The sequence below is a fragment of the Anolis sagrei genome, chromosome 2 (genome assembly GCF_037176765.1).
Source record: "Anolis sagrei isolate rAnoSag1 chromosome 2, rAnoSag1.mat, whole genome shotgun sequence".
NCBI classification, from domain to species: Eukaryota; Metazoa; Chordata; class Lepidosauria; order Squamata; family Dactyloidae; genus Anolis; species Anolis sagrei.
In genome coordinates this window covers 161066771-161091881 of record NC_090022.1, presented here as the reverse complement: position 1 = coordinate 161091881, position 25111 = coordinate 161066771, and the positions used below count along the sequence as shown (strand labels likewise).

General features: G+C 43.7%; 1 protein-coding gene across 1 annotated transcript in view; it reads left to right on the top strand.

Moving 5' to 3' along the window:
* The first annotated feature begins 2517 nt into the window (after positions 1-2517).
* Positions 2518-25111, top strand: part of KEAP1 (kelch like ECH associated protein 1) — a 29453-nt gene continuing 6859 nt past the window's right edge. Inside the window, exons 1-4 of the mRNA XM_067464006.1 lie at positions 2518-2672; positions 18778-19448; positions 21807-22492; positions 24877-25082. Of these exons, the coding sequence (XP_067320107.1) occupies positions 18906-19448; positions 21807-22492; positions 24877-25082 (1435 nt within the window). The 5' untranslated portion in view covers positions 2518-2672; positions 18778-18905. The remainder of the gene's footprint in view (positions 2673-18777; positions 19449-21806; positions 22493-24876; positions 25083-25111) is intronic.

Here is a 25111-nt window from a genome sequence, read left to right as displayed (position 1 = left end):
TGCAGTGGAAGTGAAGAATAGATTTAAAGCACTAGATTTAGTAAACAGAGTCCCAGAAGAACTATGGACAGAAGTCCGCGACATTGTTCAGGAGACGGCAACAAAGTACGTCCCAAAGAAAAAGAAAACCAAGAAGGCAAAATGGTTGTCTGCTGAGACACTGGAAGTAGCCCAAGAAAGGAGGAAAGCAAAAGGAAACAGTGACAAGGGGAGATATGCCCAGTTAAATGCGCAATTCCAGAGGTTAGCCAGAAGAGATAAGGAACTATTTTTAAATAAGCAATGCATGGAAGTTGAAGAAGATAACAGAATAGGAAGGACAAGAGACCTCTTCCAGAAAATCAGAAACATTGGAGGTAAATTTCAGGCAAAATTTGGCATAATAAGAAACAAAGATGGCAGGGACCTAACAGAAGCTGAAGAGATCAAGAGAAGGTGGCGAGATTATACAGAAGATCTGTATAGGAAGGATAATAATATCGAGGATAGTTTTGACGGTGTGGTGAATGAATTAGAACCAGACATCCTGAGGAGTGAGGTTGAATGGGCCTTAAGAAGCATTGCTAACAACAAGGCAGCAGGAGACAACAGGATCCCTCTTGAAAGAGGATGGTGTCAAGGTGATGCATGCCATATGCCAGCAAATATGGAAAACACAAGAATGGCCATCACTGGAAAAAATCAACTTATATCCCCATACCAAAAAAGGGAAATATTAAAGACTACTCAAACTTCCGTACAGTGGCCCTTATTTCTCATGCCACTAAGGTAATGCTCAAGATCCTGCAAGGAAGACTCCAGCAATATATGGAGAGAGAGTTGCCAGAGGTACAAACCGGGTTTAGAAAAGGCAGAGGAACGAGAGACCAAATTGCCAATATCCGCTGGATAATGGAGAAAGGGAGGGAATTTCAGAAAAACATCTATCTCTGTTTTATTGACTATTCTAAAGCCTTTGACTGTGTGGATCATAATAAATTGTGGCAAGTTCTTGGTAGTATGGGCATACCAAATCACCTTATCTCTCTCCTGAGGAATCTGTACAAGGACCAAGTAGCAACAGTAAGAACTGACCACGGAACAACAGACTGGTTCAAGATCAGGAAAGGCGTGTGGCAGGGTTGTGTACTCTCACCCAACTTATTCAACTTGTATGCAGAACACATCATGTGAAGTGTGGGGCTTGACAAATCCAAGGCTGGAGTTAAAATTGCTGGAAGGTAGATGAACAACCTTAGATATTCAAATGATACCACTTTGATAGCCGAAAGTGAGGAGGAGCTGAGGAGCCTTCTAATTAAGGTGAAAGAAGAAAGCGCAAAAAAGCTGGGTTGCAGTTAAACATCAAAGCAACTAAGATTATGGCAACAAGAATGACTGACAACTGGGAAATAGAGGGAGAAAACATGGAGGCCGTGACAGACTTTGTATTTCTAGGTGCAAAGATGACTGCAGACGCAGACTGCAGCCAGGAAATCAGAAGACGCTTACTTCTTGTAGGTGAACTATACATCTCAGCAACTACAACTCGCATATGTCAAGGTCTATTTTCCCCCAAGAGCGCCTCAAGAGCATCCCTGGGCAAAATGAACTATACTGCAAATGCTTACTTTGCGTAATGGTTGAGCCGCCCCTGACCATTGGGAAGACTGAGTGAAGGAAGATAGATGCTTTTGAACTGTGGTGCTGGAGGAAAGTGCTGAGAGTGCCTTGGACTGCGAGAAGATCCAACCAGTCCATACTTCAGGAAAGAAAGCCCGACTGCTCATTGGAGGGAAGGATAGTAGAGGCCAAGATGAAGTTCATTGGCTACATCATGAGAAGAAAGCATAGAGAAGACAATGATGCTGGGGAAAATGGAAGGAAAAAGGAAGAGGGGCCGACCAAGGGCAAGATGGATGGATGGTATCTTTGAAGTGGCTGGCTTGACTCGGAAGGAGCTGGGGGTGGTGACGGCCGACAGGGAGCTCTGGCGTGGGCTGGTCCATGAGGTCACGAAGAGTCGGAAACAACTGAACGAATTAACAACAACAACCAGGTTATTTGGCAGCGTGGACTCAGAAAACCCAGTTCAAAGTAGATATTGTGGGATTGTCTGCCTTGATATTCTGGGATATAGGACTGTGTGGAAGGGCACCAGGTTATATGGCTGTGTGGAAAGGGCCCTCAGAGGCGCTAACAGAGCACCTCCAGTCCCTGGCATGCCTTGGCGGTCTCCCATCCAGAAACCAACCAGGGCTGATCCTGCTTAGCTTTCCAACATGTGGTTGGAAAGAGAGAGAGAGAGCATTTTAATCAAACCTGCACAGATTTGATTAAGCCTGCAAGGAAATGATTGACAGGAGAGGGGAGACAGACTGCAACTCATGCCTATCTCCCCCAAATGCGCCTGATGATGATGATCCTCTTAGCTGCTCCTCCCTCCCTCTTTTCCTGCCTGGGACTCTTATTGTGAAAGCGGGGCGGCGGGTTTTTCCTCTCTCTTGCTTAGTCATGGTGACTTACTCCCAGCCTCTCTTTCTCCTCCTCCTCCTTTCCCCGCCTCCCTCCCAGGAGCAGTGGCGGCTGCCTGGTCGCACTATGGAGGAGGCACCGAAGCCAAGGCGGCGGCGGAGAAGGAGAAGAGCTTCTCGGGACGGAGGGCGAGAGAGCCACAAGGCAGCCCAGCTAGGGTGAGTGAGGCAGGGAGGGCCCTCCCGCCTTCTGCACTCTGTGCATGCTCAGAGGCTTCCCCGGGCGGGATCGGGGTGCAGGCGAGGCGTGTGCATTCTTCCCATTCCTGGGCCAAAGGAGGAGAGAGAGCACAGGTGGCTTTGCTGTGGGACTTGGCCCTTTGTTTGCTTGCAGGCAGCGTGGATGGGCCATGGTGGGGAAAACAACAACAACAACACAGTCTAATGTATTCTCGAAGGCTTTCATGGCTGGAATCACTGGGTTGTTGTAGGTTTTTCTGGACGAGAAGCATTCTCTCCTGACGTTTCGCCTGCATCTGTGGCAAGCATCCTCAGAGCAAACAACACAGTCCATTTTGCATTTGTTTTTAATTGAATCGTGAGGTTCCAGCAGACCTCACTACCTCTGATGTTGCTTGCCATAGATGCAGGCGAAACGTCAGGAGAGAATGCTTCTAGTCCAGAAAAACCAACAACAAGACGGTGATTCCGGCCATGAAAACCTTTGACAATACACAGTCATTTTGCATTTGTTTTGAATCGAATTGTGAGGTTCCAACATACCTCACTACCTCTGAGGATGTTTGCCATAGATGCAGGCAAAACGTCAGGAGAGAATGCTTCTAGTCCAGAAAAACCTACAACAACCCAGTGATTCCAGCCATGAAAACCTTCGACAATACACAGTCATTTTGCATTTGTTTTGAATCGAATTGTGAGGTTCCAACATACCTCACTACCTCTGAGGATGCTTGCCATAGATGCAGGCGAAACGTCAGGAGAGAATGCTTCTAGTCCAGAAAAACCTACAACAACCCAGTGATTCCAGCCATGAAAACCTTCGACAATACACAGTCATTTTGCATTTGTTTTGAATCGAATTGCGAGGTTCCAACATACCTCACTACCTCTGAGGATGCTTGCCATAGATGCAGGCGAAACATCAGGAGAGAATGCTTCTAGTCCAGAAAAACCTACAACAACCCAGTGATTCCGGCCATGAAAACCTTCGACAATACACAGTCTTTTTGCATTTGTTTTGAATCGAATTGTGAGGTTCCAACATACCTCACTACCTCTGAGGATGCTTGCCATAGATGCAGGCGAAACATCAGGAGAGAATGCTTCTAGTCCAGAAAAACCTACAACAACCCAGGGATTCCGGCCATGAAAACCTTCGACAATACACAGTCATTTTGCATTTGTTTTGAATCGAATTGTGAGGTTCCAACATACCTCACTACCTCTGAGGATGCTTGCCATAGATGCAGGCGAAACGTCAGGAGAGAATGCTTCTAGTCCAGAAAAACCTACAACAACCCAGTGATTCCAGCCATGAAAACCTTCGACAATACACAGTCATTTTGCATTTGTTTTGAATCGAATTGTGAGGTTCCAACATACCTCACTACCTCTGAGGATGCTTGCCATAGATGCAGGCGAAACGTCAGGAGAGAATGCTTCTAGTCCAGAAAAACCTACAACAACCCAGTGATTCCAGCCATGAAAACCTTCGACAATACACAGTCATTTTGCATTTGTTTTGAATCGAATTGCGAGGTTCCAACATACCTCACTACCTCTGAGGATGCTTGCCATAGATGCAGGCGAAACGTCAGGAGAGAATGCTTCTAGTCCAGAAAAACCTACAACAACCCAGTGATTCCAGCCATGAAAACCTTCGACAATACACAGTCATTTTGCATTTGTTTTGAATCGAATTGTGAGGTTCCAACATACCTCACTACCTCTGAGGATGCTTGCCATAGATGCAGGCGAAACGTCAGAAGAGTGCTTCTAGTCCAGAAAAACCTACAACAACCCAGTGATTCCAGCCATGAAAACCTTCGACAATACACAGTCATTTTGCATTTGTTTTGAATCGAATTGTGAGGTTCCAACATACCTCACTACCTCTGAGGATGCTTGCCATAGATGCAGGCGAAACGTCAGGAGAGAATGCTTCTAGTCCAGAAAAACCTACAACAACCCAGTGATTCCAGCCATGAAAACCTTCGACAATACACAGTCATTTTGCATTTGTTTTGAATCGAATTGTGAGGTTCCAACATACCTCACTACCTCTGAGGATGCTTGCCATAGATGCAGGCGAAACGTCAGAAGAGAATGCTTCTAGTCCAGAAAAACCTACAACAACCCAGTGATTCCAGCCATGAAAACCTTCGACAATACACAGTCATTTTGCATTTGTTTTGAATCGAATTGTGAGGTTCCAACATACCTCACTACCTCTGAGGATGCTTGCCATAGATGCAGGCGAAACGTCAGGAGAGAATGCTTCTAGTCCAGAAAAACCTACAACAACCCAGGGATTCCGGCCATAAAAGCCTTCAACAATACACAGTATCTTTGCCTTTGTTTTGAATTGAATCGTGCATTTTATTGATTCATTGGGGGCCTTTCACATTCCATACATATTGCGTTATGATCCCGCTTTAATTCCTACAGAATCCTGGGTTCTGGCAATTAGAGATCTGCAACCCACCCCCCCCCCCCCCCCCAATTTCTCCTCTCCCTCCAAATGCATGGAGTGGTGACAATATTTATGCGCCCAAGAGGTAGCAGGAAGTGCGTGGCCAACTGAGGTTACACCCTCCAATGCCTCTGGAAGAAACAACCCTGCTGGAAAGCTGCCACACTTCACACTTATGGCAGCCTGATTCCAAGCTAACTGCCATGGCAACGGCCAGTGGAATGCTGGGGCTTGTGGTTTCAAGGATTCCCTCCCCGCCAAAGGGATCTGGCTGAGGCTGGATCTGCACTGCCACAGTAGGTGTTCCCTATAGTCCCAAAATTATTTTCCTTGCTACACGGATTGCTTCTACAGCTGCTCAGCTGAGTCTTGAAAGAAAAGCCCATGTTTGCTTTCGCTATCAGCCATGTACAATATGTTTTAGTTGATTGGACACCCGCCTTTTGAACTATGAGGGTTTAAACTATTATGTTCAGCATGTGTGTGCTGCTTTTTAAAAAGGCAGGCTTGGGAGCCACAGTGAAATCCTCAGGCAAAGCTTGTAATCAATACAACAAAGGTACAATTATTGATGAGCTTCCAATTAGCTCGGTTTAATCCAGAGTCTTGACCAGGGGTCCTCAAACTTTTTAAACAGAGGGCCAGGTCATAGTCCCTCAAACTATTGGAGCAGTGGTTCTCAACCTGGGGGTCGGGATCCCTAGAGGGGTCGCGAGGGGGTGTCAGAGGGGTCGCCAAAGACCATCACAGACAGTATTTTCTGTTGGTCATGGGAGTTCTTTGTGGGAAGTCTGCCCCAATTCTGTTGTTGGTGGGCTGCAGAATGCTCTTTGGTTGTAGGTGAACTATAAATCCCAGTAACTGCAACTTCCAAATGTCAAGGTCTATTTCCTCCAAACTCCATCTGTGTTCATATTGGGACATATGGGGTATTTGTGCCAAGTTTGGTTCAGATCCATCATTGAGTCCACAGTGCTCTCTGGATGTAGGTGAACTACAACTCCCAAACTCTAGGTCAATGCCCATCAAAACCTTCAAATATTCTCTGTTTGTCATTGGAGTGCCAGGTTTGGTTCAATTCCCTCATTGGTGGAGTTCAGAATGCTCTCTGGATGTAGGTGAACTACAACTTCCAAACTCAAGGTCAATGTCCACCAAACTCTTCCAGTATTTTCTGTTGGTCATGGGAGATCTGTGTGCCAAGTTTGGTCCAATTCCATCGTTGATAGAGTTCAGAATGCTCTTTGAATGTAAGTGAATTATAAATCCCAGCAACTACAACTCCCAAATGACAAAATCAATCCTCCCATCCCAACCCCACCAGTATTCAAATTTGGGCATATTGGGTATTTGTGCCGAATTTGGTCCAGTGAATGAGAATACATCCTACATATCAGATATTTCCATAACGATTCATAACAGTAGCAAAATTACAGTTATGAAGTAGCAATGAAAATAATGTTATGGTTGGAGGTCACCACAACATGAGGAACTGTATTAAGGGGTCGTGGCATTAGGAAGGTTGAGAACCACTGTGTTGGAGGGACGGATTATAATTTGAAAAAAACATGAATGAATTCCTATGCACACTGCACATATTTGTAGTACAAAAAAACCAAAACAAAACAAAACAAACACTTAAACAATACAATAATTTAAAAGAACAATTTTAACAAATATAAACTTATTAGCATGTCAGTGGGAAATGTGGGCCTGCTTTTGGATGATGAGATAGGATTGTTGTCGTTGTTATTATGTACTTTCAAGTCATCTCAGATGTAGGTTGATTCTGAGCAAGGGCCGGGTAAATGACCTTGGAGGGCCGTATCCGGCCCGCGGGCCTTAGTTTGGGGACCCCTGGTCTTGACCCTTGCCTAACTGGTTATGGTTATATTGAAGTTTAATTCAGTTGGAGGAGGTTGGATCTAATGGCCCTTCCAAACAGGCCCCATATCCCAGGATCTGATTTCAGGTTTTATGTTTATCCCAGATTATCTGGCAGTGTGGACTCCTATAATCCAGTTTAAAGCAGAAAACCTGGGATCAGATCCTGGAAGGGACCTCTGTTGTCGTAATCTCTGTTGTCCTGCTGTCTCTAACTGAAGCCTTCATATTACTTCCTTTGTGTGGGATGGTGACGGAAGTGCTTCTTCATAAAAGTAAGTGACACGAGCTGCCACTCTGGGATGGGAGCAAAGAGCATTCTGTCCCGCTTTCATTTTCGTTCCTCTTTATAGCACCGTGACAGAGCTTTTAAAAATAAGGATCGTTTATAATTCAAACTTTTCCTGTTTTCAAAGTTGGCCCCAAATGGGCTGATTAAATAAAGATATCAGTTTGTTCTTTGCTAGCCTTTTGTTTACCTTGCTAAAATGAGAACGAGAAAGGCGTACCTGGTTTGGCACTGTCTCCCCATTTTTTCAGCGGCTTTTAAATATGTGCCATTTCCTCTAGTTTCTCCCTATTTTCCTTCTTTGCCCTTGGTTTATTTATCTTCTCGTAAACTGAATTTAAAGTGCCATACTGAGTCATTTGTGTTTGGTATGGGAGAGAGAAGAATGAGTAGGAACTTTCCCATCCCAGTCAGCTCAAGCAAAAGCAAACTGCTGCACCCTTTCTTAGGTTCCTTTCATAACAGCCATATAACTCAGAATATCAAGGCAGAAAGTCCCAAATTATCTGCTTTGAACTGGATTATATGAGTCTACACTGCTACATAATCCAGTTTAAAGCAGATAATCTGGATTTTATATGGCAGCACAGAAGGGGCCTGTGAAATGTTGGGGAACATAGGAACTAGATTGTGTGGATTGTGATTTTGGAGATTAAGGTTTAAATCCCAACTTGATGTTGTTTACAATTGTGATTGTTTTTAATATCTTATCTGATGTTTTTAATTGTTTACTGCTATTGTTTTTATTGTTTACTGCTATTGTTTTATTGTTTGATTTGCTTTAAGTTAATGTGTTTTTGTTATGCTGTTGTTTTATTGAGGCCTTGGCCTGTGTAAGCTGCATCGAGTCCTTCGGGAGATGCTAGCGGGGTACAAATAAAGTTATTATTATTATTATTAATAATAATAATAATAATATGTATTGTCGAAGGCTTTCATGGCCGGAATCACTCAGTTCTTGTGGGTTTTTTTCGGGCTATATGGCCATGTTCTAGAGGCATTTCTCCTGACGTTTCGCCTGCATCTATTGGCAAGCATCCTCAGAGGTGAGGTCTGCTGGAACTGGGAAAAAAGGGGGTTTATATATCTGTGGAATGACCAGGGTGAGACAAAGGGCTTTTGTAAGTTCACACCTAGCCCAACTTACAAAAGCCCTTTGTCTCACCCTGGTCATTCCACAGATATATAAACCCCTTTTTTCCCAGTTCCAGCAGACCTCACCTCTGAGGATGCTTGCCATAGATGCAGGCGAAACGTCAGGAGAAATGCCTCTAGAACATGGCCATATAGCCTGAAAAAAACCCACAAGAACTGGGATAATAATAATAATTGGTTGTGGTTTTTTTTGTAATTTTCAGGTTTGTCCTTTGTAAGCTGTCCCAAGTCCCTTAGGGGAGATGAGTGGCAGGGTATAAAAATAAAGTTATTATTATACAGGGTTAGTCAAAATGCATAGGCCAATAAGCCATTCAATTGAATGGCTTATTGGCCTATGCATTTTGACTAACCCTGTATTGTCGAATGCTTTCATGGCTGGAATCACTGGGTTGTTGTAGGTTTTTTCGGGCTGTATGGCCATGTTCTAGAGACATTCTCTCCTGACGTTTCGCCTGCATCTATGGCAAGCATCCTCAGAGGTTGTGAGGATGCTTGCTTCACTACCTCTGAGGATGCTTGCCATAAATGCAGATGAAATGTCAGGAGAGAATGCCTCTAGAACATGGCCATGTAGCCCGAAAAAACCTACAACAACCCAAAGTTATTATTCTTATTATTTGAAACACAACAAGATGAGTCCACAGCAGACACTCTGCTGGCTGTTGAATTGGATCACACATCGGACGCTTCCCAAGTGTCTAGGACTGTGTGATGTATCGGCCAATGATGCATGCAGATCCCAGCAAGGTTGTCTTCTGCAGCTGACAGATGGTAATTTTGTCAGCGCCAATTGTGTTTAACTGCAGGCCAAGGTCTTTAGGCACTTCACCCAGCGTGCCGATCACCGCTGCGACCACCTTGACTGGCTTGTGCAGTTCGATTTTTAAATCCTCATATCATGTCAGCTTTTCCAGTTGTTTCTCTGCAATCCTGCTGTCACCTGGGATTGCGACGTCGACGATCCATACAGCAACTACAACTCTCAAATGTCAAGGTCTATTTTCCCCAAACTCCACCAGTGTTTACATTTGGGCATATTGAGAATTTGTGCCAAGTTTGGTCCATATCCATAATTGTTTGAGTCCACAGTGCTCTCTGGATGTAGGTGAACTGCAACTCCCAAAACTCAAGGTCAATGCCCACCAAACCCTTCCAGTATTTTATGTTGGTCATAGGAGTACTGTGTGGGAAGTTTGGCCCAATTCCATCGTTGATGGAGTTCAGAATGCTCTTTGATTATTGGTGAACTATAAATCCCAGCAACTACAATTCCCAAATGACAAAATCATAATTTTTTGAGTGATGGTCACTCCTTGTGTTGTGAGACGTTTTGTTGCCAAATTTGGTGTGATTTCGTACATTGGTTCTTTTGTTTTTAAGGTACTCATTATGCACAGAGCATTTATATATAGATAGATATAAAAATAGGTGGCAGCACATTGTTGATTCAGAGTACTTACTTAGGCAATCCCTTGTTGTCCAAGTATGATGGCCTTCCAAGTGTAGTGTCTTGGTGGTGGATACATAGGTGACTGTGGATTCGAAAGTCCCAGTTTTTTTGCATGTTCATTTTTATTCATGTTATTATTATTATTATTATTATTATTATTATTATTATTATTATTTCCAACAGACCTCACAACCTCAGAGGTTGCCTGCCATAGATGGAGGCGAAACGTCAGGAGAGAATGCTTCTAGAACATGGCCATAAAGCCCTAAAAACCTACAACAATCCAGTGATTCCAGCCATGAAAGCCTTCGACAATACATGCTTTTTTAGTCCCTTGCCCCCCACAAAAGCTAAGAAGTGGGGAGCCTTGGTTTGAGTGCTGAGCTTTGGCTCCTGGTCATGAACAAGGAAGGAAGGACGGAAGGAAGGAAAAAAAGATAGATAGATAGATAGATAGATAGATCCCATTCTTCTGCCACTTCTGTGGAAAAGATTGTGGGTGCACAGGTTGCAGAGTCAACGTGTCTATTGAAAGCAAATCCTCCCTGCCTGAACTTGGCCAGCTTGTTTTGTGCAAATTCAGCAGCAAGAGGCCAAGAAATGTTTAAAAACATGCCAGGAAACCTTGCCAAATGCCACCTCTCTCTAACAAGTGGTTGCTGCTGCTGCTGTTGTGTGTTGCAATCTCAACGCATGCAGATAGAAACAAGGGAGGAAAGCAGACTCCTCCACCTTTTGGGGCTTTCCCGGTCCAACCTGAATATGCAAAATAGCCACGCTTGCAAAGAGATGAGGAACTGGGCCCCGTGTATCCAGATCTCTCCGGTCTCTTCCACATAGCTGCATAATATCCGCATTGAACTGGATTATATGGCAGTGTGGACTCAGATAACCTGGTTCAAAGCAGATATTGTGGGTTATCTGCCTTGATATTTTGGGTTATACCTTCCTAATGCCAAGACCCCTTAATATGCTTCCTCATGTTATGGTGGCCCCCAACCATAAAATTAGTTTCATTGCTACTTCATAACTGTCATTTTGCTCCTGTTATGGATATGTAAATATCTGATATGCAGGATGTATTTTCATTCACTGGACCAAATTTGGCACAAATACCTGATACGCCCAAATTTGAATACTCATGGGGTTGGGAAGGGGATTGAGTTTGTCATTTGGGAGTTGTAGTTGCTGGGATTTATAGTTCACCTACAATCAAAGAGCATTATGAACCCCACTAACGATGGAATTGGGCCAAACTTCCCACCAACAGAAAATACTGGAAGGGTTTGGTGGGCATTGACCTTGAGTTTTGGGAGTTGCAGTTCACCTACATCCAGAGAGCACTGTGGACTCAAACAATGATGGATCTGGACCAAACTTGGCACAAGCACTCAATATGCCCAAATATGGAGTTTGGGGGAAATAGACCTTGACATTTGGGAGTTGTAGTCACTGGGATTCACAGTTCACCTACAATCAAAGAGTATTCTGAACCCCACGAATGACAGAATCGGGGCAAACTTCCCACACAGAACCCCCATGACCAACAGAAAATACTTAAGGCCATCCAGTCCAATTCCTTTCATCAGGGCAAGAAACATAATCAAAGTTCTCCTGACAAAGAGCCATTCAGCCATAGATTAGATAGATAGATAGATAGATAGATAGATAGACAGACAGACAGACAGACAGACAGACAGACAGACAGATAGATATGATGCACACACACACACAGGTATAGTATCATAGATTTGAAAGGGGCCCTTAAAGAAGGACAATGATATCTTGCATGTTCCAGGGTGGGCAAACCAGACACTCTCCACATCAACACTGACAAAGAAACAGCAAGAAATACTGTTTACACAAGCATAAAGGAATCACATATATTAAAAACAAACACTTTCTCATTACTTTATTTTCCAGATCAACAGACTGGGCCACAGCAACGCGTGGCAGGGACAGCTAGTTATTATTATTATTATTATTATTATTATTATTATTATTATTTGAAACACAAGATGAGTCCAGAGCAGACACTCTGCTGGCTGTTGAATTGGATCATACGTCAGACACTTCCCAAGTGTCTAGGACTGTGTGATGTATCGGCAAATAATGCGTGCAGATCCCAGTTAGGTCGCTTTTTGCAGTTGGCAGATGGTAATTTTGACATTGCCTATTGTGTTTAAGTGCAGGCCAAGGTCTTTAGGCACTGCACCCAGTGTGCCGATCACCACTGGGACCACCTTTGATGGTTTGTGCCAGAGTCTTTGCAGTTCGATTTTTAAATCCTTATATCGTGTCAGCTTTTCCAGTTGTTTCTCTGCAATCCTGCTATCACCTGGGTTTGCGACATTGACGATCCATACTTTGTTTTTTAACACGATTATGAGGTGAGGAGTATTATGCCCCAAAACTCTTTCTGTCTGAATTCGGAAGTCCCAGAGGAGCTTGGCGTGTTCATTTCCTGTAACTTTTTCCGGCTTGTGATCCCACTAGTTCTTTGTTGCAGGCAGATGGTATTTGTGGCAGAAGTTCCAATGAATCATCTGAGCAACAGTGTTGTGCCTCTGCTTGTAGTCTGTCTGTGCGATCTTCTTGCAGCAGCTGAGGATGTGAGGATGTGATGATGATGATGATGATTATTTAGTATATGCATCTTTGTATCTGAGTGTGTGTTTTGGCTAAAGCACACTTGTACAAATGTTTCATATGTCAATCCTTTAGAAACGTGCATGGTTTTTGTGCGCAACCTGCGGACAAGCAACATGCCACAAGCCTCTCAGGTATTTTCACTTTCAGAGGCAAAAAGGATTCCATTCTTCTGTCAGCCTTGAAAGGCACAAAATAAGTGTATTTGTTCAGAGGAGTATTTGATGGCTGAATTAGGATGTGGCAAATCCACAATCTTTTTGGACTTCACAGAATGGTACGCAACACTTCAGCCACTTGACAGGTGACAAACAAATAAGCAAACCCACAACGTTACCCCTTGTTACGTACTCTCCCTTCTCGGCTCCAAAGAGCAAGGCTTTATTTACTTTTTGAACTGGGACACAGAGTTCTACTGAGCCTCTCAGCCGTGGTGGACGAAGGGCATGCACTTGCTTTTTTCCCAGTGCAGGAGATGGGTCAGGGTGCGCCTCGATGGCGTGAGACAGCCCAGAGCGAAGGAGATTCAGGAAATGAACACTGCCAAAGACTCAGCCCAGTATTGGGGAAAACTGGGACAGCGGAAGAGTCAAAATGCACCTGTTTGAGAGGAGTGAGGAATGAGAGGTGCCCCTGAAGGAAGGGTAGTCTGTATTTACCTGTGCTCCAGGACAGGTAACGCTGGTCCTGTCCCCTGCCCATTGCCACAGGGCAATGTGCTCAAAGTGCCAAGTGCAGTTTAAGTGCAGGCAGTCCCTAAGCTATGTTCTGTAATTTTTTTCTAAAATTGAATTTGTATATAAGTCGGAACAGGCACAATCTTTTGGGTAACTCCAGACAATTTTTTAAAGTTTTGGACAGCATAGGGAATAGCTAACACCCCTGTGGTGTTTGTTTTCCGGACTGTGCCCCTGGTCCTATCAATTTCTGTGATAATTGGATTTAAACAATTTTGCTTCTTCTTGTGGGTTTTTTTCAGGCTATAGGGCCATGTTCTAGAGGCATTTCTCCTGACGTTTCGCCTGCATCTATGGCAAGCATCCTCAGACATGGCCCTATAGCCCGAAAAAACCCACAAGAACCTAGTGATTCCAGCCGTGAAAGCCTTCGACAATACAATTTTGCTTGTGGAAACAAAGATTGGTGAGAAAGCTTCAGCGCTGAGACACCTTTTCCATGTGAGAACTGTTCCAGGAGTGAATTTTTCTTCTGTGGAGTAGATTTCTCTCACTTCCTGTTGTCTCACCCCTGTTCTTAACTGTGAGTTGTCTGTAAGTTTGTAACTTGGGGACTGCCTGTACTGGCTATGATGGTGACAGCCATGGTGAGTGTGATTCGAGCTTACCCTTCCTTGCTGTAGCAAAACATCTTCTCATTCTGCACCATCAAAGCACTCCAGACAGATGACCATCCAGTCTGTTTATAAACCTCCAGAGAAGGAGACCCCACTACACTCCCAGGCAACAGCATACTCCATTGCCGAACAGCTCTTACCATTAGTAGATTTAGGTGAACTCCTCTTTTCTCCAGTTTGAATCCATTGCTCAGTGCCCTAGTTTCTAGAGCAGCAGAAACTAAGCTATCTCCCTCCCCTGACCACTGAACCTTCAGAAGATTGTACTACTTTGTCAGTACATAAACTGGTGTCACAGAAACCAGCTTCTGGGCAGATGTGTCAATTCCATATAATATACCTCATATCTTCATAAGTTGTAAAACATCCGGACTTGATGTGGGAAGTAACGTGAAAATGCAAAAAATAGCGAACCCTGTTGAAATAAAAGATTATTGATTCAAGGATATCATAGAATCGTGCCGGAGGACCTAGAAAATGTTCTTTTGAATGCATATTTTCAATGGATTATCCATAGGAAAAGAAGTAATAATGATGATGATGATGATTACTTTCTTACTTTACTTACTTAGGCGATCCCTCCAAGTTGTATCTTGGAGGACCATCATCCTCCAAGATACTACTCTTGGAGGATGATTGTCCTTCAAGAGTAGTATCCCCGGGGTGGGTCCATGATGATGTTGATGATGATGATGATACCAGTCTACAGCAGAATTGAAAAGAAGCAACTGGAAAAGCTTACAGAATATGAGGATTTAAATATTGAAATGCAAAGACTATGGCAAAGCCAGTAAAGGTGGTGCCAGTGGTGCTCGGCACACTGGGTGCAGTGACTAAAGACCTTGGCCTACACTTAAAAACAATCTGCACTGACAAAATTACCACCTGTCAGCTGCAAAAGGCCACCCTACTCGGATCTGCACACATTGTTTGCCAATACATCACACAGTCTATCTCTAGACACTTGGGAAGTGTCCAATGTGTGATCAAATACAAAAGCCAGCATAGTGATTTTGTTTGCTGTGTACCAATCTGGTTGTGTATCAAATGATAATAATAATTCTGCTCCTTTATCTCACCCTGAGTTTTTAAATAATAATTTTATGTACATGCGACCCGCTCACTGTTATTATGTTTGGTTTTTAAAATATTTTTTGTATATTGTTTATTGTATTCATATGTTTTGTACTTTCTTGCGATGTTGTTTATTTTATTGTAACTTGTATTTTATTTTATTGTAATTTGTTGTCTGGGCTTGGCCTCATGTAAGCCGTCCCGAGTCCCCATTTGGGGAGATGATGGCGGGGTATAAATAAAGATTATTATTATTATTATTATTATTATTATTATTATGTCAAACGTGGATACACAAAACTGCAGGCACTCGTCCCGTGGATACGGGGCTCTCACTGTATATTAACATAGATGCTTACCCTGTGACAATGCCTTTTTCTCTTCAAGATTCTGCAATTAGAAATTATATATTTGTATAAAAGTGTACCTGGGGGATTATATCACATGCAAGCTTCCCTACCATACAATAAGACATTTTTGTGCCCCTTCTCCTAAACTGTGGTACATAATGATACAAGGATAACCAAGTTACTTAGGCATTTGGAGGCAGAAAATTCCATGAGGCAAACCACTTTGTCTTCTTGGCCACAAAAATACAATAGAGGCTGATTATCCGTTCATTGCCTTTTCATAATGAACAATTCATATCTCAATTTAAAACAGCAATAAAGGTCTGGCTCTTTCAGCAGGTCTATCCAGATTATTTTTAAATGTTGAATATTAAATTATGCACTGAGGGTTTTAATATGTAATGAATATATATGTTCTTTTAATCTGACGTTTTAAGTGATTGTATAGGTTGTGTTTTAATGTGTTCATGTTCCTCACTTTGATCCATGAGGAGGAATTTTTATTTATTTATTTATTTACGACATTTATATGCCGCCCTTCTCATCCCGAAAGGGACTCAGAGCGGCTTACAAAATATATATACATACAATATATTATATTATTAGCATAGTACAATATCAATATTATATATTGCTATATTGTACTACATCATTATATTGTAATATTATTAGTAATATTACATGTAATATAAAATATATAATTATAATATTGTATTATTATTAGTATTGTATTTTATTATAATAATATAAATCTATATAAATAAAAATGTAATATTCGTTTGTGGGATTAACAGAACTCAAAAACCAGTGGGCCAATTGACACCAAATTTGGACAGCATATACCTAACAACCCTATGTATGTCCTTCACTCAAAATTTTTTTGATTTTGTCATTTGGGAGTTGTAGTTGCTGGGATTTATAGTTCACCTACAATCCAAGAGCATTCTGAACTCCACCAATGATAGAATTGAACCAACATCAACATGAACATCAACACTGACAAAGAAAGTGCTGGCGTTGGCCTTTAAAGCCCTAAACGGTTCTGGCCCAACTTACCTATCCGAACGTATCTCAGCCTATCAGCCCACCAGGACCCTAAGATCTTCTGGGGAGGCTCTGCTCTCTATCCCGCCTGCTTCACAGGCGCGGCTTGCGGGAACGAGAGACAGGGCCTTTTCTGTGGTGGCCCCTCGGCTTTGGAACGCCCTCCCCATAGAGGTAAGATCAGCCCCCTCGCTGATGGTGTTTCAAAAAAGATTGAAGACATGGATGTTCGAACAAGCATTTGGTTAATCTGGTGCAATGAGTTTGATGATTAAGGATTGGTAATCATGGACGATGAAATTGGATTGCGATTCTAGTTAAGAGATGCATTGGATTGTATTGGTGGCCCAATATTGTGTATTGTATGTTGTTTTTATGCTTTTTAAACTGAATATTGTTGATTGTTGTAGAGTTGTAAACCGCGCTGAGTCGCCAATTTAGGCTGAGAAACGGCGGTATACAAGCGCAGTAATAAAGAAAGAAAGAAAGAAAGAAAGAAAGAGCAAGAAATACTGTTTACCCACAAGCAGAAAGAAATCACATATATTAGAAACCAATACTTTCTCACTACTTTATTTTCCAGATCACAATATATTATATTATTAGTAAAGAACATAATATACATAAACATAATGATAGTAACAGTATAATACAGTAGAATAGGATAATATAAAATATAAATATTATAATTATATATAAGAAAATCAAAATATCATAACATATTATGATTATTCTTAATTATTATTAATAATATTTATTTATTTATTTATTTAGGGCTTTTATATCCCGTCCTATCTCAACCTCCGCAGAGGGACTCATTATTCCTGGGCAAAGTAGATCAGAGCGCTTACTTATCTATTATACCTAGCTTTTCCCACAGAACTGGGAATCAGGCAATTTATAAATGTCAAATACATACAAAGTCATACATAAAAGCATACAGAACAAATTAAAATGCAATTAAATTACCCAGATCATTAAGACCAATTAACATTAACCTATTACAAACAGAAGAAGAGTCAGATCTTTTTGGCTGGGTGCTCTACAGCCCCTGGCATGCTGGCAAACCCGTATTTTTATAACACAGGTCGACTGGCTTGCTAAGTCTGAATAGCAGGTTCACACAATCAGAGCTGTGTGAAATGTGTATTTAAATATTAACCACAATGCAGTATTGATGGCAGTGGTACTGATAGCAAAAACAATGCTCAGGGGGCCTGGGATGACTGGGCAGACCTGGGCGAAACAAAAGGCTGCTCTTAAAAGTGTTTCCTGGCATACAATTGTTTGCTTGACTTGCTGAGTCACAGTGAATACATATAAGACATCCTTGAATGACCAGAGTGACCCTCAGTAGCACAGGTCTTTCCAGGAGGCACCAAGGACAGACCTGGACTATTTGCTAACCCGAGAAAAAAAACATGTAGCAATTACAGTGGGCCCTTGGTATCTGCTCAAGTTTGGTTCCAGGTCCTTCTCTGCATACCAGAATTCATGGATTCTCAAGTCCCACTATATACAATGGCAGCATAAAATAGTGTGTTGCATAAAAATGGCAAAATCAAAGTTTGCAGTTTGGAATTCAAAAAATATTTTCAAGACATCCATGGTTGAATCTGCGAGTACCAGGCGATAGCAGAATTGACAAGAAGCAACTGGAAAAGCTTACACAATATAGGATTTAAATATTAAAATGCAAAGACTCTGGCACAAGCCAGTAAAGGTGGTCCCAGTGGTGATCGGCACACTGGGTGCAGTGCCTAAAGACCTTGGTCTGCACTTAAACACAATTGGCGCTGATAAAATTACCATCTTCCAGCTGCAAAAGGCCACCTTACTGGGATCTGCACGCATTATTTGCCGATACATCACACAGTCCTAGACACTTGGGAAGTGTCCGACGTGTGATCCAATACAACAGCCAGTAGAGTGATCTTGTCTGCTGTGGACTCATCTTGTTGTGTTTCATATAATTTATACCCCGCAACCATCTCCTCAAGGGGGGGGGGGGGGGGGACTCGGGGCGGCTTACATGAGGCCAAGCCCTACAATACAGTCCAGAAATGATAATAACATATATACCTCCTTAAATGAAGATTCTGGAGTATAACAATTACTTTCATAGTAAGAGCCACACAGTTAAACAGGAAATAACACTTTCAAACCAGGAACAGATTTTTTTTTCAAACTTTGTTACATAGCGTTATAAATCCAATGGATGGGAAGTAGGGGCTAGCCACTCAAGACACGATTGCCAACAGCAGCACCATGGCTGGAAAGTGAAATGTCCCCGTCCCCCCCCCCCCCCCCCCACAGAATTGTCCTAACGAGATTTCTTGCTTCTCTGTCTCATCTGTAGGTGTGGAGTTTTTGTCGTGCGTCAGAGCTGTGCAGTCAGCCCTCCAGCCTAGCTTGGTTCTTCCAGCTCCTTGCTTGCTTTTCATCCCCTCTCTTCCTTTGTGCAATGAGTGCGGGGCCTCTTTTGTGATGTACGCCCCAGAGTGCAAGGCGGAGGTGACTCCCTCACACGATGGCAACCGCACCTTCAGCTACACGCTAGAGGACCACACCAAGCAGGCCTTTGGCATCATGAACCAACTGCGCCTGAGCCAGCAGCTTTGCGATGTCACCTTGCGGGTCAAGTACAAGGACACTCCCCCGGCTGACTTCCAGGCCCACAAGGTGGTGTTGGCCTCCTCCAGCCCTGTCTTCAAGGCCATGTTCACAAATGGTCTCCGGGAGCAGGGCATGGAGGTAGTTTCCATTGAGGGCATCCACCCCAAAGTCATGGAGCGCCTCATTGAGTTTGCCTACACCGCCTCCATCTCTGTGGGCGAGCACTGCGTGATCCATGTCATGAATGGGGCTGTCATGTACCAGATTGACAGTGTGGTCAAAGCCTGTTGTGACTTCCTGGTGCAGCAACTGGACCCCAGCAATGCCATTGGCATTGCCAACTTTGCTGAGCAAATTGGCTGCACAGAACTGCACCAGCGGGCGCGAGAGTACATCTACATGCATTTTGGGGAGGTGAGTCTCAACTTGACAAGTCAGGGTTGGGAGGGCATTGAGTATCAAAGATGACTGCCCCAGATGTGGGTGAAAGCCCAGGGCAGAACTTGTCTCTAGTCCTGGAACATCCTCCCCTTGAAAGCCTGAGTGTTGCCAATTCCATCCATATTCTAGTGCCATGTTTACCCAAGCATTTGGAGCTTGGTGTAGTATTCAGTCTATTACTGAATGTATGTTGTTAAGTTTTAAGTTTTAAAATATAACAAATCATTTTTAATTTGTTTTTTTTTCCTCCACCACCACACTTCTGCCACCACACCTCCACCTCCACCACCATCACTTCCACCACCACTATCTCCATCAGCATCACCTCCACCACACCTCCTCCATCACCACCTCCGCTACCACACCTCCACCTCCACCACCATCACTTCCACCACCACCATCTCCATCAGCATCACCTCCACCACACCTCCTCCTCCATCACCACCACCTCCACCACCATCACTTCCACCACCACCATCTCCATCAGCATCACCTCCACCACACCTCCTCCTCCATCACCACCTCCTCCACCACACCTCCACCTCCACCACCACATCTCCACCACCATCACTTCCACCACCACCATCTCCATCAGCATCACCTCCACCACACCTCCTCCTCCATCACCACCTCCTCCACCACCACCTCCTCCTCCACAACCTCTTCCACCACCACCTCCTCCACCATCTCCTCTTCCACCACCACCTCCATCACCATTTTAATTTGTTTTAAAGTGTTTGAATTAATATTTTATATTGTTTGAAGACAGTTAGTTTTGTTGTACCCTGTCCTAACAACTGCTAATAAAGAATGATTCATATTTTCATAAATACATTAATAAATCAATACCCAAAGGTGGGAGGGATTGCACTGCCTTTCTGATTCCATGAAGTGACATCCCAGGAGTGACCCCCCACCCCCAATTAATGCTAATACTAAAGCAGCCGAATATTGGATAGTGTAGCATGAGAACCTCCCCTTCACCTGCCTATGTTGATTGTTAAAAAACCACTATTTATTTATTAATTTTTTTCAAACATTTGTACCCTGCCCTTCTCAACCCCCGAAGGGGGATTCAGGGCGGCTAACCCATCACCTTTCCAGGGGCATGATTCAAGTTAGAAGCAAGGAACGTGATTCTTGTGTTTTGAAGTAGGTGTGGCAAAATGCAGAGAGGGTGAGGGCCATTTCTCTCCCCAGCAGACTGTTGCCGCGCTTCAGTTTGTCATCAGTGATGTCACATAAATTCTGGCCACCATTTAGATAACTTTTAGTGGGGTATTGGAAAGCCCTTAATTGGTGGTGGAAATAAATCACCACATATGCAGCCAGTTTGGAATGCATTTGGCTGGCATGGAGGCTAGAAATGCCTCACTATTGCTAGGATGGCTAGCATAGCTAGGAGTTGTGATCCAACAAGATCTGGAGGATCATGATTCCCACAGGTATGGTGAGCAAAGCACAGGTACATGCCAAAGTGAATAGCCAACACACTCTGGTATGCTGTCAAATCCCTGCCAGCTAGAAATCTACAGAAATCTCTTGTCATGCAAGTCAAACATACTTTCTCAACTTAGTCTCAAAACACTACAACCCACTTCTCCCTCCCTGCCCCTTATCAAGAGGTTCTCCAGGTAAACAGACGAGATAGCGTCTGGATGCCTGGGACATTCTTCAAGTGGTTCTTTGAGAACTTTTCCTCTCTGTCATCCCCCACAACAGCTCGAGCCTATCTATCTATCTATCTATCTATCTATCTATCTATCTATCTATCATCTATCTATTTATTTACAGTATTTATATACCACCTTTCTCATCCCTGGGGGGACTCAAAGCGGTTTACACATAAATAATGGCAAGATTCAATGCCTTATGTTGGGCACCGATACGATGCCAATACAAACAATTACAAAAGTAAAACCACAATTAAACATAAATCGCAATTAAAACAATGCATCAACAAGCATTAAAACAAAAAACAGTCCTGTCAGTCGAATCACCATTCCAGTCAGTCTTCCTCTAAAATGCTACATACATCTACTGTCCGAAGGCCTGGTCCCAGAACCATGTTTTAAATTTTTTTCTAAAAGCCAGGAGGGAGGGAGCGGATCTTACCTCATTTGGGAGTGTGTTCCATAGGCGGGGGGGGGGGGGGGGGGGGGCACAGCCGAGAAGGCCCTGTCTCTCGTCCCTTCATTTGTGCTGTTGATGGGAGCGAGAGCAGGGCCTCTCCGGATGATCTTACATTACGAGGTGGGACGTAGGGGTGAATGCGTTTGGACAAGTAAGCTGGGCCACTCATCATGCTACCCTCCATTGCCCCCTTTGCAGGTGTCTAAGCAGGACGAGTTCTTCAACCTCTCACATTGCCAGCTGGTGACCCTGATCAGCCGGGATGAGTTGAACGTGCGCTGTGAGTCGGAGGTGTTCCACGCCTGCATCAACTGGGTGAAGTATGACTGTGAGAACCGCCGACTCTACATCCAGGCCCTGCTCAAAGCCGTGCGCTGCCATTCACTGACCCCACACTTCCTCCAAATGCAGCTTCAGAAGTGTGAAATCCTCAAGTCGGACTCACGCTGCAAGGACTACCTGTCCAAGATTTTCCAGGACCTCACCTTGCACAAGCCCACCAACGACATGCCTTGCCGGGCACCTAAAGTGGGCCAGCTCATCTACACAGCCGGCGGCTACTACCGCCAGTCTCTCAGCTACCTGGAGGCCTACAACCCTTGCGATGGTTCCTGGATCCGGCTGGCTGATCTACAGGTGCCCCGCAGTGGCCTGGCCGGCTGCGTGGTAAGCGGGCTCTTCTACGCAGTGGGCGGGAGGAACAACTCTCCCGACGGCAACATGGACTCCAATGCTATTGACTGCTATAACCCCATGACCAACAGGTGGTCTCCTTGTACCTCGATGAGCGTCCCCCGGAACCGTATTGGTGTGGGGGTGATCGATGGCATGATCTACGCAGTGGGCGGCTCTTTTGGGAGCAATCATCACAACAGCGTGGAAAGGTGAATGGGGAAGGAACCGGGAAAGAGGGCGATATATTTTTTTTGTTTATTTTATTTATTTCGAACATTTCACCCCGCCCTTCTCAACCTCAAGGGGGACGCAGGGCGGCTTACCATTGGCAACAATTCAATGCCACTTCATAAAATACAAATAGCAAAATAACAATTAAAACCATGAACATTAAAATAAAAAAAATTAAACAGTATACTTACGATCCATTAAGCTATTGCCAGTCTGGTGGCTATTTATCTAGCCATATACTAATGATTACTCCGCTTCACTTATCCAAATCCACTTCCAAACCATAGTCAAATATTATCTATTGTCCTTTAACCTGATTGCCCGAAGGCAACCGCGATTTTACCTTCTTTCTGAAGGTGAGGAGGGATGACAATGATCTAATTTCCCCAGGAAGCATATTCCACAGGCAGGGGGCTACCACTGAGAAGGCCCTGTCCCTCGTCCCCGCCAAACATGTTTGAGACAACGGCGGGGCCGAGAGCAGGGCCTCCCCAGAGGATCTTAAGCTTCGAGGTGGGACGTAGAAGGAGATACGTTCGTACAGGTACGCTGGACCGGAGCCGTATAGGGTTTTATATAGTCAGATATGGTATTAAACTTGGGAAGGAGGCGATGCTTTCTGACTTCCATTGATATATTCTGTCCTGTTATGGTCCATGAGTGTTGGTGAACAATTGTGTTAAAATCCTAGCAGGTTTGGCATCCATATAGAAATGAGAATTATGCTGAGTTAATAAGAAACATCCAGCCCCAAAAGGCCTTGTTAATTTGTGACTCTTACACTTACAAGACTGCTTCCTTAAGATACTTCCTCTTCTTTTGCAAGAAGCTGTAAAGGTTAAGTTGTACAAGGTTTTGTCTCAGGCTTTACAGTGATTCAGTTAAAATATGCATAGTTTGGGCTTGGGTATGCAAACCTTTATGGCTACAGTAGCCACAAGTGTGATTATGTGTGAAATTAGGAGCTATCCCTGAAGGTATTCCCAGGACAGAAGGCAGATTTATTTTCAGGACTGCATCAATTTGTGTCATTGGCATAGACAGTAAAAAATGATGGCCTTATTGTGAATGCAGCATAGACAATGCTCTCTTAAAAAGCTAGAAGTTGTTATTATACTTTATAAAGTTAGGAACACTAGTAGTGCTGAGTAATGGAAGCCAAGTAGGGATGGGAGTGGTTTGGGAGCTGCTGATAAAAAATGGAAGAAAATTGATACTGATAAAAATAATAGAACAGTCATGAGGGAGGGAGCAAGCTTGTTTTCTGCTGCCCTGGAGACAAGGACGCGGAACAATGGCTTCAAATTACAGAAAAGGAGATTCCACCTGAACATTAGGAAGAACTTCCTAATTGTGAGGGCTGTTCAGCAGTGGAACTCTCTGCCTTGAAGTGTGGTGGAGGCTCCTTCTTTGGAGGCTGGATGGCCATCTGTTGGGGGTGTTTTGAATGCGATTTTCCTGCTTCTTGGCAGGGGGTTGGACTGGATGGCCCACAAGGTCTCTTCCAACTCTATGATTCTATGATGTCCTTCTCTGGAAGTTTGGAAAGCTTTAGAGAAGAAATGGTTACAATTTCACATCCCTAGCTGCAGTTTTGCCAGAGTAACTTCTTTCTTGGTATTTAGAAGTAATTAAAATGGCTACTCTTCTGGTTGAGAGGGCACTTAAAGTGAGTTACTGTAAATTCTGCCATTCTCCCAGGCTCCTCTTTCAGTGGCCAGACTGCTCCCTTGCAGATCTGTCACTCCATAGTACACTAGCTCTCTCCTTCCCATGGAGCAGAGCATAGTGGGTGAATCAGACTCCTCAGGTCGGTCACACTTTGAGCATTATTAGACTAAGTCTTTTATAGGAATATTCTGTTGATGTAGTCCCAAAGTTGTAAATTAATTATAGACGTCTTCCATCCTGGCTCCATCTCAGTTTCCTGGCCAGATGTTTATTTTCTTGATTGGTGTTGATCTTATGTTGATTTCCTTCTTAACATAAGGAATGTTGCAAACATTTCCTTAACTTGAAAGAACCATTGTCACAGTTCTTACCAATTCTCATTAGCAGGTTTTGATCACAGTTCCAGCAAGCAGGTAGTTAGTCATTGCAGGCCTTAATATGATACTGGTGTTTCCAAAATTATTAACTCCAACCACACATCCTTCCAGTCTTCCATTCATTCCCACACATCATAATAAATCCATATTTGTCAAATCTTGAATTTCTAGTGACAGACCTGGTTCTATATTACCACTGACATCCTCCCAGTTGTGTATGCCTCCAGTAGCCTGACTTTTCATGATATGTGTTTGGGAGGGTGGGGAGGGGGGTATCAAGTGGCACTGAAGTGATTGCCCTTCTCTTCTTCCAGGTACGAACCAGAGCAGGATGAATGGATCTTAGTGGCACCCATGCTCACACGACGGATTGGTGTTGGGGTGGCAGTGCTGAACCGCCTCTTGTACGCAGTGGGTGGCTATGATGGCACTTCCCGTCACAACTCAGTGGAGTGCTATTACCCTGAACGGGATGAATGGGAGATGATTGCCCCGATGAACACCATCCGGAGTGGAGCAGGTTTGTGCAGGGCGGCAAGAAGGGGCTTG